We start from the raw sequence: 17,028 nt of genomic DNA, 5'->3' as shown, positions 1-17,028 counted from the left end.
TATCATCATTGGGGATGTACACCAATTTATCGGCCATTGTCTTATCAGTTTTAAAATATAAACAAACCTTAACGACATTTTTGATTCAATCTTTTCTAACGGGTTCATTATTTTTAGACCATCACCGTCTTTAAACTTTTAAAATTCACTTTAAATAATTATTACTTGATTTAAGCACTATTAAAGTAAAACTAAGTATTATTTTAGATCTAATTTTACTTGCACTTACGCTATTTTGGGGTAGGTTATGTGTTATACATTTAAGTGCGTTATCATGATTTTTATACGTAAATATTAGAAAATAAGAAAAATATTCCTTCTTAATTAGATATTTAAATATATGTTTGTCAGTCTTTTGTCTATCTGTCTGTCTGTCTGGCTGTCTATCTATCTGTCTGTCTATCTGTCTGTATATCTGTCTATCTATCAGTCTGTCTATTGTATGTCTATCTGTCTGTCTATCTGTCTGTCTATATGTCTGTCTATCTGTCTGTCTATCTGTCTGTCTATCTGTCTGTCTCTCTGTCTGTCTATATGTCTGTCTCTCTGTCTTATATCTGTCTGTCTGTCTATATGTCCTTCAATGTGTCTGTCTGTATGTATTTTTGTCTTTTTTCCCTTAATATGTTTTTCCATTTTCTGTCTATCTATCTCTTTACCAATCTATCTATATATCTATCTAGCAAAATATATATTTAAGCAGGTAATGTATCTAAACCCAGAGATCTAAAACAGACATAAAACAGTGGCCGATAAATTGATGTACATCCCCAATGATAATACACAAAATTACCCCATCTGTAGATTACAATTAGAGGTTGAAACGTTTTGACACTCAACATCATGAACAAACCAACAAATAAGAAAACATTATTATAAAACTTTGGGGACTAGTGTAATAAAACAGCTCAATGTCAACTCCCTACCAGATATAAACCTGTTTAAATACCAACCTTAAGTTAATAACACATCAGTCAATGACTGCTTGACCATACGTTTATTAAGTAAATGAAACACACACACACACACACTTACACACACACACACATAACATACACACTTACACACACACACACACACACACATACACATACACACACACACACACACACACACACACACACACATACACATACACACACACACACACACACACACACACACAAACACATACACACAAACACACACATACATACACATACACACACACACACACATACACATATACACACACACACATACATACAAACACAGATTCACTCATAATCTAAAAGTTATTATGCAATACGTTCAATATTCTACACTAGCGGCTACGCTCTTAGCATCTGGGGGCTTTGAACTCGAAGGTGTAGGAAAGGGCTCAAAAAATCCCAAAAATATAAAAAAAAATTATAAATAAATAGCCTAAAAGCATTCCAAGAACTACAAACTCAATCTGTTCAGTAGTTATTGAAATCTTAAGCTACAGAAAATAAACGTTATTACTATATTTGATAAGCAAATCCAACTAAAATGATTAGCTAAAATATTTTTTTTGTAGTTTTAATAGAAATTTTTTAAATCTAGAAGAACTAGATTTTTATAATATTGGTATTAATTATGTTTTAACAAACCAGTAATTATATTGGCCATAGCATTTTGTAATTTATTTGAATATTTTATAATTTTTATCATCCTTAACACGCTAATTTTTGAAAAAAAAATTTTATTGTGAGTTTACCTATTTAGTCTTTGTACAATATGTAATAAATAACGGCTTTTCCTTTTGAGGTAGGGGGGGAGGGGTCGGCCAATCACTTTTTTATTGGTGGAGGAGTAGGGAATTTATCTCGGGGCGATTTCTTTTTGGAAGGTTTAGGTAGCCCACCCCCTCCCTCCATAAAATAGTTAAAAACCTTTCCAGGGCTTTTATGAAGCCTTATTGTGAAGGAGAACCATGTCAGTGGAGTAATTGGCGAGATCCTTTGCTACAGACACACAATCAATGACAGACATCCTGTTGCTTTTTTTTTAGAATTAGTTATTTTGTATCTACACTTTTGTTATTATCCCTCTCCCAATTTATTTTTCTTCCTCAAAATTTCCCCAAAGGCCTAATGTGCTTTCTTAAATAAAGTGTTCACAGAAAACTGTAATAAGTAGTAATTCATATTTTAATTAAATCAATTTTGGGGTATAGTCCCTTTCGTGGCAACGCCTCTTAAGGGGCGTTTCGTTGCATTTTCACAATGGCTTTTGATAAGTTATTTTAGGTTAGGTTAGGTTAGATTAGGTTAGGTGATTGCCTCGAAGGGTTAGGAAATTGGCCCCGTAGGGTTAGAGCCCCCCCCACCGGGGCTAGAAATACAAAGACACGCCCCTTAAGGTGCGTTGCCACGAAGGGGACTAAACCCCAATTTTTATAATTAACCTCATATAAAAATAAAGGATGTCTATCTGTGTTTCTGTCTTTACCGGGGAATTTTTGTAACCACTGAACCGATATGGGTTTCCTTTATTGGTGTAGACTATCATATTACTGGGAATTTTTTATAACTATGTATATGTCCTGGGAAGATTTATAACTATTAGTAACCACTGAACCGATATGGTTCACCTTTTCTGTGTAGACTATCATATGTCCTGGGAATTTTTTATAACTTTTTTTGGGGAGGATCCCACCACCCTTTCAAAAGAAATTGTCCCTAGAATAATGCCTTCCCCCCCAAAGAAAATTCTAAAATTTGGACAATAATTTTTTGCTATTTCTGCTTTTTTTGTTTCAGCGTAAAAACACTTTTATTAAACGCGCACATCGATTTATAAAAAAAGATGGAAAGATAAGTTTTGAAAAATGTTCCAAATACAATTTTACATTAAACAACTGGTTTTAAGAAAATATATTCTGTATATATTGATTCAGGGAGGGAGGAGACATTGGGCTGTTTAGTACACTAGTCCCCAAAGTTTTATAATAACGTTTTCTTATTCGTTGGCTTAACAACTTTGGTGACTATTATTGTATTATGATTGGTTCGTTTATTAAGTTAAGAGTCCAAATTTTTCAACCACTTATTGTTACCTAGAGAAGGAGTAATTTTGTGTATCATCACTGGGGATTATATCAATTTATCGGCCATTGCCTTATCCCTTTAGATTCCTTTATTGCTAAGAGGGTAAGTCTATTAGCTGATTATAAATTTTGACCATAGAATTATCTAAAAATTTGGATGACAACATCCAAAAATAAGACAATCAAACAAACGGACATTATCTTTTATATAGGGTGACAGCACTAGGTATTATAGTTAGGTTAGGATAGGTCAAATTGAGTACAGGGTATTTATCTATCAAAAATAAAAGGAGAAGAGGTGTTTATGTGCTCGGAAGGAACTTTAAGGAAAAGCACCGGTAATAGTTATTTATCACATCGTATTATAGACAGCTATCGCAAATAGTAAAATAAAAATTTTTATTTATTATATGATTAATTCAAATAAAGGACCGGGCCAACTAAACTGGTGGTAATCTTATCATTTGTATGTTATTCGTGGCACATTGTCTACAATACGATATATTATTTTTCAGAATGTCCCAAAACCGATTCTAATACAGCGGATATTATAATCGGTTTTGAAGCCATTCTGGAAATGTTGATACAATGGATATAGAATACATGGATATTTTTAGAGATTCTCGCATACCCTGATAAAATGTTTCTCCCAACTGCCCAATATAACGATACCCCATCCCCTCCTTGTAAATAGAGGAACGTATTGACCAATATCTGAGGACTTTATTAGCATCCTAAAATTTGCCAGTCACTATATCCATGTAGTCTATATCCATTTTGTTGCAACTTACTTTTGAAAAGAATCAGTCCTCTTTCTTGTGAAGGATTCGTGTGCTAACTGGAGCGGGTCTCCAGATAGTTGCTCCATTTTGCATTTTAATTATAATCCCCCTGAAAATATTAGTGGTAGAAACGTTTGGGCACTACGTGTGCCAACTGGAGAGGATCTTCAGAAAGTTGCTCCATTTTTCATTTTAATTATAATCCCCCTGAATATATTAGTGGAAGAAAATTTAGAACACTATGTGTGCTAGCTGGAGCAGGTCTCCAGATAGTTGCTACATTTTGCATTTTAATTATAATCCCCCTAAAAATATTATTGGTTGAAAAGTTTGAACACTACGTGTACTAGCTGGAGCGGGTCTCCAGATAGTTGCTCCATTTTGCATTGTAATTATAATCCCCTTGAAAATATTATTGGTTGAAAAATGTGTACACTTCAAGAGCTAGCTGGAGCGGGTCTCCAGACATTTACTCCATTTTGCATTTTAAATATAATTCCCCTGAAAATATTAGTGGTAGAATAGTTTGGACACTAGGTGAGCCAATTTGAAGAGGGTCTCCATATAGTTGCTCCATTTTGCATTGTAATTATAATCCCCCTGAAAATATTATTGGTTGAATAATGTGTACACTTCAAGAGCTAGCTGGAGCGGGTCTCCAGATAGTTGCTCCATTTTGCATTTTAATTATAATCCCCCTTTAAATATTATTAGTTGAAAAGTTTGGACACCACGTAAGAAAACTGGAGCGGGTCTCCAGATAGTTGCTCCATTGTGCATTTTAATCCCCCTGAAAATATTATTGGTTGAATAATGTGTACACTTCAAGAGCTAGCTGGAGCGGGTCTCCAGATAGTTGCTCCATTTTGCATTGTAATTATAATCCACCTAAAAATCATAATTTTAGATAAAATTACCATTTACACTTGAAACAGATTCTAGTGCCTAATAATATGGCGTCATACAATACAAATGACTAGATTACATTGTAATTGACCAATGATAAAATGTATATTGGCCTTTCATTGGTCAATGGTATTTTATGACGTCATTTTTTATTAGTTTTTTGGCCGGATACCGGATACTGGATATCCGACTGGTTTCAAATGCCGGATAACCGTCCAAATTACTGGCATCATATTATATAAAACTGGCGGCTACGCCCTTAGAGGCCTCTAGGGGCACATGAGGGGGGGGGGGGAGTTGAATTTGATAACCATTTTTTTAATTTCAGATTTAAGAAAGAAAAAAAAATTTGGGGGGCTGGAATTTTTTTTAGGGGGAGGGGCTGACGACCCCCTTATTTTTATATTTAGTTGAAAAATTAAATAAAAATATTTTTTTTTGCAGGGGGTACTTTTTTCTAGGGGCGATTTCTCTTGGGAGAGTGGTGGTACCCTCCCCCAAATAGTTATAAACCTTCCCAGGGCCTATGAGAAGCTACCCTGTAAAGGAGTACCCGATCGGTTCAGCGGTTAGCGAGATCCTTCAGTACAGACAAACAGATAGACATCCTATTACTTTATTATAAGGATTCAGGTTAAAACTTAAAAATTATGTAAATATTAAATGATCTTTATTCTAAGCAATTAATCTAATATACTATTACTACCCTCAATCTGTAATATTAACCCCTGTTGGAGGATGGGCGGGGAGGAGGCATTGTACGCATGCCCCCCCCCCTGTGCATTTTCTGTGTATAAAAGGTCGAGGGCTATAACTAAGTGACTTTCGAAATATGGGTATGACACATAACTGAGAGTTGGAATTTTTTTAATACCTCCTTCCTGGCGGGCACAGGATGCCAGCAAACCTGGCAAGGTCATTCAGGTAAAAAGTAAAAACATTTTTTTTTTACTTAAACAAAGCATTTCATGTTATCAGATACTTAAATATTCTATAGTCGTACATCCTCATATGAAATATAGGTGTTCAAGTCGATTTCAGGTTCCAGGTATAGTCCTGCAAGTCCTAAACCTCCAGGTCTCAAGAAATCTTTAAACGATTCCTGTGACAGCAATTTTTTTACTTGGAGACTTCCAATTTTAAACTTAGGCTTTTTATATGTCTTCATGACATATTACAATTTCATAAAATCCGTTGCTGTTTACCTGCCGACCGCCAGTTTGCAGCTGGCAGCTGCCAAGTACTGCTGCCCCCGCCAAATTTATGTTTTGAGATTTCTAATATAAAATTTACATAAAGATAAGCATATTCAGAAAAAATTGTTCTTCTAGCTTCAATAATGAGAAAATTACAGCCATTTATAATCAAAAAAGCAGAAATTTTGTTGTAAAATATGAAATATTTTATCGCCGGATATCCGGCCGGATAGTTTCAATATCCGGTATCCGGCCGGATATTGAAAACGGCCGGATATCCGGCCTCACCGGATATCCGGCCCAACCCTAGATGATACACAAATTTGTTAATGGACATTTATCATAAAATTTAGCATTCATTAAAAATAGCGGTTTTATTATCTTATCTTTTTTTAAAAAGTGAAGTTTTTCTACGTTTAGGGTTTTTTCGTACGTCCGTCCGTACGTTTCTGATAGCACTTATAGGCATGTTATAATTGCCCTATTGATTTTAAACTTTTAATAATGATTCCTGTAATATGTGGATATGATTTAGAGAGCGTAGCAACTCTATAATCGTTAAAAGAGAGTCCACACGTCCAATTAACGCCGCCCCCAGGCGATTTTATGTCCTTGGATACTTGTATTATATTGTGTTAAACCTATAGTATTTATTGTGTACAATAAATAGTTTATTAATAAACTCTAATACAATGTAATTATCATTTAAAATCTATATGTTGTTTAAAATAAAAACATTTTTTTCTGAATTAAAAGCTACGCTTTTATGGATGTTGTCATACTTGTTTTGCCAAAGGTTTATCAAAGCTGAAATAGATCAAGAACTATAGAAGTCCAAAAGACACACAGTAAACTGTTAGATATAGATTTAGATATGAATTGCATATTGTTAAAACAGGAAAATCTTGCCATTTCTCATTGCTTCACTAAACAGTGAACTCTTATTTATTTGCCAGTTTGTCTTATTGTGCTAAAGTAATATGAAGCACTGTTATATGCTTATATATATAATATCAGAGGCATGATGCAGAAGGGGGGTGTATCAATCCCCCTGGCAAAATTAAGTGGTGTGAATATAACCCCAACCCCCTCCACCCCTCTTGTAAGGGTCTACACCAGCTAAACCAGCCAAGGTGGTTTCAAGGTATAAAAGTCAAACTTTTTTTTAGATATCTAGGGGGGAGTTCTCCTCTTGTACTAAAATAACAACCCTCTTGTTGTCTGTAATACACCCCTCGATTTTCGATTTTGGATGTAAAAATTATTTGCACGGTACTGCTTATTTAATATGATATGCCGAATTTATTGCACAGCAACTTAAATATCAAGTAATTGAAAGTATACTTTGCAATTAAATCTAAAACATACCAGATAACGCAAGAATTAGGTAGATAGATAAAGAATTATACTACAGAAATATAAAATATATCTTAAAATGATGGTTACATTCTTAAAAAGCAAAGAACACAATTGAAAAAAAAAACAGATATATAGATGAACAAAATGTTAAAGAGTAAAAAATCATTGAAAACAAAAGTTAGTTATACCAAGCAACAAGTTCATCGATCACAGCATTGGATATATTATTACTTGGATGTTATAGCAGATTTTCATGTCCTCTTACAAAGTGAAACTTGCAGAGCCCCCCCATTTAACCCATCCCCACCCCTGCTACTAGATGAACGAACTGACCAATAAATTATTTCCATGTTAACAACTTAACTTGACGACAATTTTTCTTCTCTGTCAAAATATCCACTTATATTCTATATCCATTTTGTAATTAGTTACAACAGGAACTAGTTTTTCTTCAGATAAAACATCTCTCATCCCCCCCCCCCGTGTTTTAATAACAGTCTCAGTCTTTACAAGATCAATCTATAATACAAAGTTCGTTCCTCTAAAGGAGGGGTTGAGAGGGTGTAAACGGGAAGGATGGGGGGTATCCTTATTATTAGTCAGCTGGAAGTGCTATTTTGGTGTAATATCCAAGAAATTATACATCGATTACAAGATCTACGCTGTCTCTCTATTAGTCAGCACACATCTCAATGGACAAAGCCCAAATTGTGTCAAAAAATCATCCATGTGACGTCATAAAAATGAGGGAGATGAGAGGAGAAGTGGGAAAGAAAACCCCTAAAAAAGAGATGGATGATCTCTCATTTTTATGACGTCACATGGATGATTTTTTACACAATTTGGGCTATGTCATCTCAATGTCATCAAAACATGCATTAGATATTAAAAAATCTTTGTGTTGACTAAACGTTTATGTATCTAAACATTTCTTTCTAAAAACGTTCTTTATTGTTACTGCATTAGAGTTTGATGTTCTTTTGATTAAAACTATAGGCATCTAGGAGCTCTGTGCTTGAAGGGCTAGGAAAGGACACAAAATAGCCTAAAACCACCCAAAAACCTAAATTTGTGCTGTTGATTATCAGATTTTATTTATTTGAGTTTGTCAGATTTTAAAGAGTTGTTTTCATTAATTAAAAACAAAGTATGAAACATCAATAAGTAGCGAAGCACAAAAAAAACATTATATTTTTGATGATTTGTTAAAATCAAGAATATCTATAATACAAAGTAGAACGATGTCTGTCTGTCTGTACCGAAGGATCTCGCTAACCGCTGAACCGATCGGGTTCTCCCTAACAGGGTAGATTCCCATGGGTTCTGGGAAGGTTTATAACTATTTTGTGGGAGGGTACAACCACCCTCCCTAGAGAAATAATTTTTTTTTTAATTTCTCGAAAGCAATATAGGCATATTTGAAATATAAAAAAAAATTTAAAGTGCCACTAGAGGCCTCTAGGGGGCGTAGCCGCTAGTATAAACATATTGAAGAAAGTAATCTTAAAACCTCGCGTATTATTATTATTGATATTTTGTACATAGCATGACTGACAGACCGACGGACAAAATAAATTACATACTGGATGTTTAATGGTATAGGGAATATTCCTAAAACAAATTTCAGCCGTCCATCTTGAATAGTAGCTGAGAAAATCACTTTTCCTTATAGCGTTATGGACTGACAGACAGACAAAGTTAATTATAGAGTAGCTTCGCTACTAACAAGATAAAAGTTAAAAAGTACGAGAGCAGTCTAAAGTAAATCTACCAACCTTTTAAAAAATTTAAATAATCCCTTTTTTAGATATTTAAAACACAACAAAAATAGATGAAAATATGGTTAAAATAAATAAAATATTACCATATTTTAAAAATTATAAAACCAAAAATGTTTTTAAAATATATCACTATTAAAAGTTCTCTAAAAAAACACGTTAATTCACAATCAAAGATCTGAGTTAACTATAGAAGCTTTTTTATAAACTCGTTTTATTATCTATCGATCTCTAAAAATGCTCTATATATACATAGATATAGCCATGGGACCAAATGGTGTTTGTACCCTAATTATTACGCTTTTTTAGGCCCTTAGCAACCCAAATAATCTTTTTTTACAAAACTTCAAACGTTTTTAAGAAATAATACTTTTTAATATTTTTGACGATTTTTTTATAACTAATAGAGGATTTTTTTGTGGATTTATAAATCATCTCTTCCCTCCGTCTTTAATCTGAAATTGGTAAAATTAAGTAGTACTGTGTAATACTGGAATACATTTATAAAAACTCTTTAATTGAGTGGTTTAACATCACAAAAACAGTCTAAAACCAACTGAAATTCTGCTGTAATTAACTGTTATTCTTAGGACCATAATTGGTCAAAAACTTGTTGGGGAATTAAAATGGTCATCATTAGACATGGGGCAAGGGGGGGGGGGGGAATGAATTTTTTTATTTTAAGAGTATCGGTCAGGGATGAATGGATATTGGAATGAAAATTAGTATGAGTTCCCAAAGTTTAATAAACATCCTTTCTCATTCGCTGACTTAAAACATTGGGTGGTTTGAAATAGCAGTATTAACACTTTTCAACCAATAATTTTAATCTACAGAAGGGGTATTTTTTGTTTATTATCAATGGAAATATACATAAATTTAACTTCCATTGTCTTATCCCTTAATATTCCTGGTTTAGGTAGTTTGATGTTGAAAGGGAAGAGGAAAGGGGTTGTTAGGGAAAGAGGGAGGAAGAGAGAAATGTGATGAACAGAAATTTAATTTCCGAATGTGTACACAGTTTCCTAGGTGTTTCCTCATCCTATCTCAATATTAACTACTGGCTAAAAGCTTTTTTAGCTAGCAGTAAATATTGAGATAGGATGAGGAAACTGTGTACACATTCGGAAATTAAATTTCAGGTAACCAGAAATGTAACATCAAAAGTGTTTCTGAGTTCCAACAAAAAATATTGTTTTCTAGATAGTTAACAAAATAAAATATACATTATTTTTCAGGGGTATAAAAATGAGACAAGGTATCTTAAAAAATTGTATTTGGCCGTCTTTAACTTTGGGCACCAGAACAAATGCAACTTTTCTTATTGGTGCGAGCAAGGCCTCCCCCCCCCCAAAAAAAAAATTTGAAGTTTGAATATTTACCCCCCAAAAAAATGAAAAAGCTTGGACATCCTTGCCTATATGATATAAAGATTATCTCCTCCAAAATTTTTAATGAAAAATAAAAAAGCTTGGATGCCCTTGGCGAGTTTTTAAGACTTTGGTAACTTGCAAATAGAATGCCACAAAAAATTTTCTCCTAGCAGATGAATACCCATGACTGTGGCTCAACATGTAGCACATTCACGTGTCATCCAAGAGGTAATAGGTTTGAATCTTGTTATAAAACTGTGTCATAACTAAAGACATTAAAAATGGTTCCTAATCATGTTATGTCAGGTGCATGACATTAGTTATATAACAGGGAATGCTTTGGCACAACTCATTACCATGCACAGTTAGGACTTCTAAACCAATGTCCTGCAAAGAATTGGTTGTCTGATGGGTGTTACTTAACCTAATATCCCAGGTGTTTGGACAGAAAAGGAGACATTTTGGGTCATCCTGGTTGTTGGAGCTGACATTAGAGTGTCATGGACAGCAGCCTTGCTTGTAGGAATTAAGCAGACAAATCTTACTGAACATATTCAACCACCCCCATGTATTATGGTATATTTGAGATATAGTTTGTGTGAATATGTTTAAGATAAAATTAGAGTGATAAAGAAAAAAAAATATTTTAGTGTATATCCTAATTATAGAGTAGCTAAAAATTAGTTCTTAACTACCAGCATGGCTAAAAATTATTTTACAATCAATATTTTATTTAATTTGAAAGTAAAATAATGAAAATATGATGCACAATATTATATTATTGTTACAAATATCCATGTTAAACATGAAATTGACAAAAATTTAAGAAACCTTTTAAAATCTAAATATCAAAAATGAATTTGTACAAAATAAATAAATTTTTTGTTTAAAATTTAGGAGTCTGTTTTACCAATTATTAAATATTTGAATTTTGGGAACAAATGATGGACATGTACAACAATTTTTCTTATTACATAACTTCTAAGCCTCACGTTGTAGATTATCAGAACTAGGGGCAAACTTTCTGCCCACTTTACAATTGAAAACAGAAATATATTCTTATAGTTTCCTTTGTGAGAATAGAATGCGAGACAATATATTAATGTGAGAAACCATGTACACAAATGTGAAATTGATATCAGAGAGTCTTTAGCATTCTGCCAAACTTCGGCATAGTCGACAAGCTTTTCGATTGATTGAATGTGTGATTCAATATTGTCTGTGGTTCTTTCAATTGCCTTCAAATTAGATACTTGATGGACAGTCTGATGTTTGCTTGTACCTGGTTGAACTTCGATGTAAAAAATATTGATTTTGTCATCAGGTTTTTCTTCTTCTGGTGTACTGTGAAAAGTATTCATTGATGGTACTACTGAATTTTTTGCAATTAATGCTGATTTTATCCTAGACTTTTTAAGTTTGTTCTTATACTTTATAACTGTAATAATGATAACTAAGATTATGATAAGAATCACAGAAATGTTATTGAACATTATTAAAATGTACTCAAAAATGTCTGATTCTATCGTAAGTTCCATTTTGATGTTTATAAAGGAGAGTAGGGACTCTGCAAATCTAGGATAACAAATGTTGGAGCTGCACGCCAATTTGGAGAAGAAAATGATAAGATTAATCACAATTACGATGGCATCCACAATTATGAGACCAACATCATGATTTAAGGAGAGATATAGCACAGGGTCATACACAGAAAGAGTCTTTATTGTGAAAAAGCTCAGTAAATACACCATGCCCACTACATTGAATATCTTTGGCGTAAGAAAGGAGCAGGTGAATTCTGTAATGAATTCGTTGATGTCAACTTCATTCAGCTTTAGGATGAAGAAGAAAACATGTAGGGTGTATTTATGAGCCAAAACAAGCAAGCAGTTGGTGGCATATCTTGCAGCTATTGTGTGATTCATAGTGATGTTTGCTGGTGGTCCCGATAAAAAGAACCCTGAAAAAATTTCATTTATAAGTCTAATCATTTATACCATATTAAAGTTTTCAGGGTAACTTGGTAACATATATCATTTCCTATTGAGACAAACATGAGTTTATATATTGTATATCTATATATTCACAAAAGTGACTACTAAAGTTTTGGTAAAAGTTCTAAGAAATATTGTTTTATGTATTCATCTCTTATAACTTAAGAAAGTAAATTTTTAACCCAGGCTTTCATTGCAAAGCGGAAATACGGTATAATCAACAAGCAAAATAAATCTAAAAAATAGGGGGGGGGGGGGGAGGCAAATAATATGGTTATCTTTACTATGAAACATTGCCCCCAAAAAACATGAAAAAATCAGTTAAAATAACCAAATATTATTCACATTAATTAAGTTGTTGCTTACAGTTGATTGCAAAGTTAAATAAAGTACCAGAATTGTACGATAATCTTTTCTCATTTGTTACCTTAAAGGGACTGTGAACAAAAAAATTTCTCATCAGATTATCAAACCTTAACAGTATCTCATTCACATAATCTCAAAGTTAGAGCAAAACAGGCTATTTTTTTCTTATAAACGGCTTTTTCCGCCGATTTTTACTATATCCAAGATTAGGGAAAAAAATTCCAGACTACATATAAATTAGCAGTTAATTGTCTTTTTTTCCTTCTATAGCTAAAACTAAACTTTTTGACATAGTTCTCTATTTTTCCTAACAGTTAAGTCTACTTTTAACACAATCCTTTGTTGTAACCAATGTATAGTTACTTAGAAATTGATAAAATAAGCAATATTTTTTATTTAATATCAAATACAATAACAAAGCAAAAAACAGGTTTTCTTATAAGTATTCAAGTAACCTTAGTTGGCCCATCTATCGCCCAACTTTAATTACTTGTAAACAAAAAGGTGCAATATTTCTTTATAAACAGTCTGGTAAAAGTGTAATCTAAACCTTCTAATTGGGTTATTTATTGTCCGGCACAATAAAAAAGGATATTATCATTTCAAATAACCTCTGAGATTCAACCCTTTGTCTACAGTGAGGTATTTTTTTGTCAATAACACAAGTTTAAAATAAATCTTTATTACCTAACTTCTATGTTATTACAACATGAATTAACAATTTTATATCATAAAATAAATGCTTTAGTAAATTTTTTAAACTATATATGACAAGTTAAATATCCCTAGAAACATTTTGATAAAGAAAAACGTTCAGATTTTTTCCTGTTTTTCCAGTTTTCCCTCCTAAAATACCAAAAAATCAAGGCATAAATACTTGATATTTTTGTTAATAGGACGTCTTTGGTTGTTCAGTTTATTGAAAGGTGCTTAGAAAATGTTAAGATTTGATAAAATGATGAGAAATTTTTACATTCACACTCCCTTTAACAACTGTGGGGACTTAAGTGAATTTTGATTGGTTCGTTCAAAAGGTTGAGTGTCCCACTGTTTCAGCCACTAATTTTTAATCTACAGTAGGGGTAATTTTGTGTTTTATCATTGGAGATGTACATCAATTTATCAGCCATTGTCTTACCCCTTTAGATCACTGATAAAAGTACCTTTGATAAGTATCAACAATACTGAGGTGACTATGTAGTGCACTGTATCAACACCAAGTTGAATACCTGGATGTTGATTCACAGGTAAAACTGCTACCTATTTTTTTGCATAATATACACAAATCTACTAAAATTAGTTATACAAAACTAATTGGATAGACATACAATTGCCAAAAAAAAATGTGAAAGCAAATGTTAACAATGAAATGATATTAAAATTATTGTTCATCAAACAATAAAGGATTGATATAAAAACAAGGATCATAACATCTGTACGTAGCAAGATGCAACAAAAATCATTGAGAGCCAAACAATCAAAGTAAGTCATTACAAATTAAAGTATGAGAGAGAATCTGCAAAATAATCAAAGAAAATCACAATAACTTTATTAAAGATTTAAGTCTTTTGAAGCATGACCAATAACTGTCTATCTTTAATATCAGCTAAGAAAATCAAATTTCCCCAAAACATTAGGATTGCCTTATGAAAAGGCAAAGTGAATTATAAAGTAGCTTTGTAAATAAAACTTTTCAAAAATTTTATTTTGTTCTTGATATAATTAAAGTATATGAAAATATCTGTGTATATTCTCCTGATAGAAGGCTATAACAACAATAGCTGGCCAAAGTTTAATATTTCTAAAAATACGGGTTGACATTTTTTGTGGCTGTTTGTTGTGTATGATGCTTATTAATTCACCGCAAATTTGATACTAACCATTAAATATTTAATAGCTTGAATCATTCTTTTGTTAAATTTTATCTAAATATGAAAAAAAATATTTTAATATTTGAAACGTTATATGGCTTTTTCCATTAATTTGTGTACGTGTGTTTTAAATTTGACGTATTTTTTGGCTTTACTCTTTTTATTAGTACTATATAGGGCTTGGTTTATTAACTAAACCTCTAGAAAATAGCTAAGAACCATAACATGATTATGATACCAAATCAGCAGGATAAAGCTTATAGATTAAATTAGACAAATGGCTTGGTCTCTTGTTATTGTAGTTTTTTTTACTAACGAGGCAAATGTCTGAATAAATATAATAGCGGCCATGCATATAGAGGCCTCTACAAGCACTTGAGAAGGAAAGGAAGTAAGCCATTCATTTTTTTAATTCACTCATGGGGGGAATTTTTTTCTAGAAATGATTTCTCTTGGGAGGATGTAAATACCCTTCCCACAATATGTACAAACATTATTCAAGAAGCTTCACTTTAAAGGAGAACCATATTGGTTCAGCGGTTAGCAAGATCCTGCACTACAGAGACAGACATACATCCTGTTACTTGTGCATAAGTAAGTTGAACCAATATTTCATCGACTGCTGTCAGGTTTGGGTGACATAATCTTATATCAGTTATAAAAAGATAGCACATTTTTTGTTTAAATGTTAGAACGTTATAAATTTGCTTTTACCAGGGATAAGACAATGGCCAATAAATTAATGTACATATGTACACATTATTAACCCTTCTGTAGATTAAAATTAGTGGTTGAAACATTGAACAATCAAGTTAATGAACCAACCAATCAAAATTTGCTAAAGTCCTCAAAGTTGTTTGGCCAAACAATAAGAAAACATAATTACAAATCTTTGGGGACCAGTGTAATAAACAGCCCAATGTCTCCTCCCTCCCTGAATATATGTACTCTAATTCCTCTACTGTTATGACGTATTTGGCTATAATTTTATAATCAAAGCTACTCTATAAGTGTTTGTGTCTGTCTAGTCCCCAAAAATTTATAATGACGTTTTCTTATCCGTTGGTTTAACAATTTTGGGGACTTTTCTTGAATTTTGATTGGTTGGTTCTTTAAGTTCAGTGTCCAAACGTTTCAAATACTAATTGTAATATACAGAATTGGTAATTTTGTGTATCAATTGGGGATGTACATAAATTTATCGGCCATTGGCTTACCTCTGAAGATGCTAAATACAGCAGGTACAATTTTTAAACGTCTCTAATATGACTTAGTGTGGACCAGACACAGAAAGAAGGCACGCTATTACTTAATCTTAATCCGCGGGTACACATAAATCTAAGAACACTTCAGTAATCCAGGGATCTAAAGGGATAAGACATTGGCCGATATATTGAAGTACCTCCCCAGTGTTAATTTACAAAATTATCCCTTCTTTAGATCACAATTAATAACGTTTGCACACTCAAATTAAAAAAGCAACCAATCAAAATTCATTAAAAGTCCCCAAAGTTGTTAAGCCAACGCTTAAGAAATCATTATTTTAAAACTTTGGGGAAGTGTAATAAAAAGGCCATTGTCCCTTTTCTCTGATAGTAAATACATCGACACAATTTACTTAATATCTAACTAGCGGCTTCGCTCCAAACATTCAAGGGCTCTATTAAAAAGGGTAAGCATTTGGCAGAAAATGGCCTTAAACCAACCAGATTTTTACATACAAAAGCCCAAATACATCCCCAGTCATTTTTGATCATAGAGATGCTTCGCCAAAATTAAATATTATACCTTCATCTAAAAATCAGATGAATAGGAAATTTAGATCATAAAGATATTGTTTCCAGATTGCTATAAAAAAAAGACAAAGCCCATTTTGTTCCGAATTTGTATCACTTTTGAAAAGTGCGACTCCAGTTACGTCATATTTTTCTTTCCCGAAAAAGGGAAGGGGGGAAGAAAATCTCTTCAAAAGAGATGGGGAAAACCCCCTTTTCTCTCATCTCTTTTTTTCTTCCCCCCATCCCTTTTTTTTTCTTTCCCCCTTCCCTTTTCGGGAAAGAAAAATATGACGTAACTGGAGTCGCACTTTTCAAAAGTGATACAAATTCGGAACAAAATGGGCTTCGTAATAAAAAAATTGTTTGTTTCAAAGAACTAGGTATGAACTTTCTGTTAACTAATATAGAGTTGCTACGTCAATATTACTGAAACAGAATTCATCAAAGTTTAAAATTAATAGGACAATTCTAACATCGCTAAATTAACTATAGGAGCAATACGTTAGATATGAACAAACGTACAGTATCTAATTATAGAAAAATATCGTTTTTAGTAACATTAATTCGTGTTAA

General features: G+C 32.7%; 1 protein-coding gene across 8 annotated transcripts in view; it reads right to left on the bottom strand.

Moving 5' to 3' along the window:
* The window catches only part of LOC145304220 (major facilitator superfamily domain-containing protein 6-like), a 30,982-nt gene extending 27,036 nt beyond the window's left edge, over nucleotides 1–3,946 (bottom strand). For 7 of the 8 annotated variants that reach the window (XM_080146044.1, XM_080146050.1, XM_080146049.1 and 4 more), the window contains exon 1: nucleotides 3,844–3,946. In XM_080146044.1, coding sequence (XP_080002170.1) covers nucleotides 3,844–3,920 — 77 coding nt within the window. In that variant the 5' untranslated portion in view covers nucleotides 3,921–3,946. Of the gene's footprint in view, nucleotides 1–67; nucleotides 130–3,843 lie in introns of those variants that run through there. The other variant, XM_080146052.1, reaches the window with a different exon arrangement.
* Between the last annotated feature and the right edge of the window lie 13,082 nt (nucleotides 3,947–17,028).

The sequence above is a fragment of the Acartia tonsa genome, chromosome 13 (genome assembly GCF_053477335.1).
Source record: "Acartia tonsa isolate MP-2025a chromosome 13, ASM5347733v1, whole genome shotgun sequence".
Taxonomy (NCBI): domain Eukaryota; kingdom Metazoa; phylum Arthropoda; class Copepoda; order Calanoida; family Acartiidae; genus Acartia; species Acartia tonsa.
Note: the sequence above shows the minus strand (reverse complement) of the source record. Positions and strands in the feature narration are given on the sequence as shown.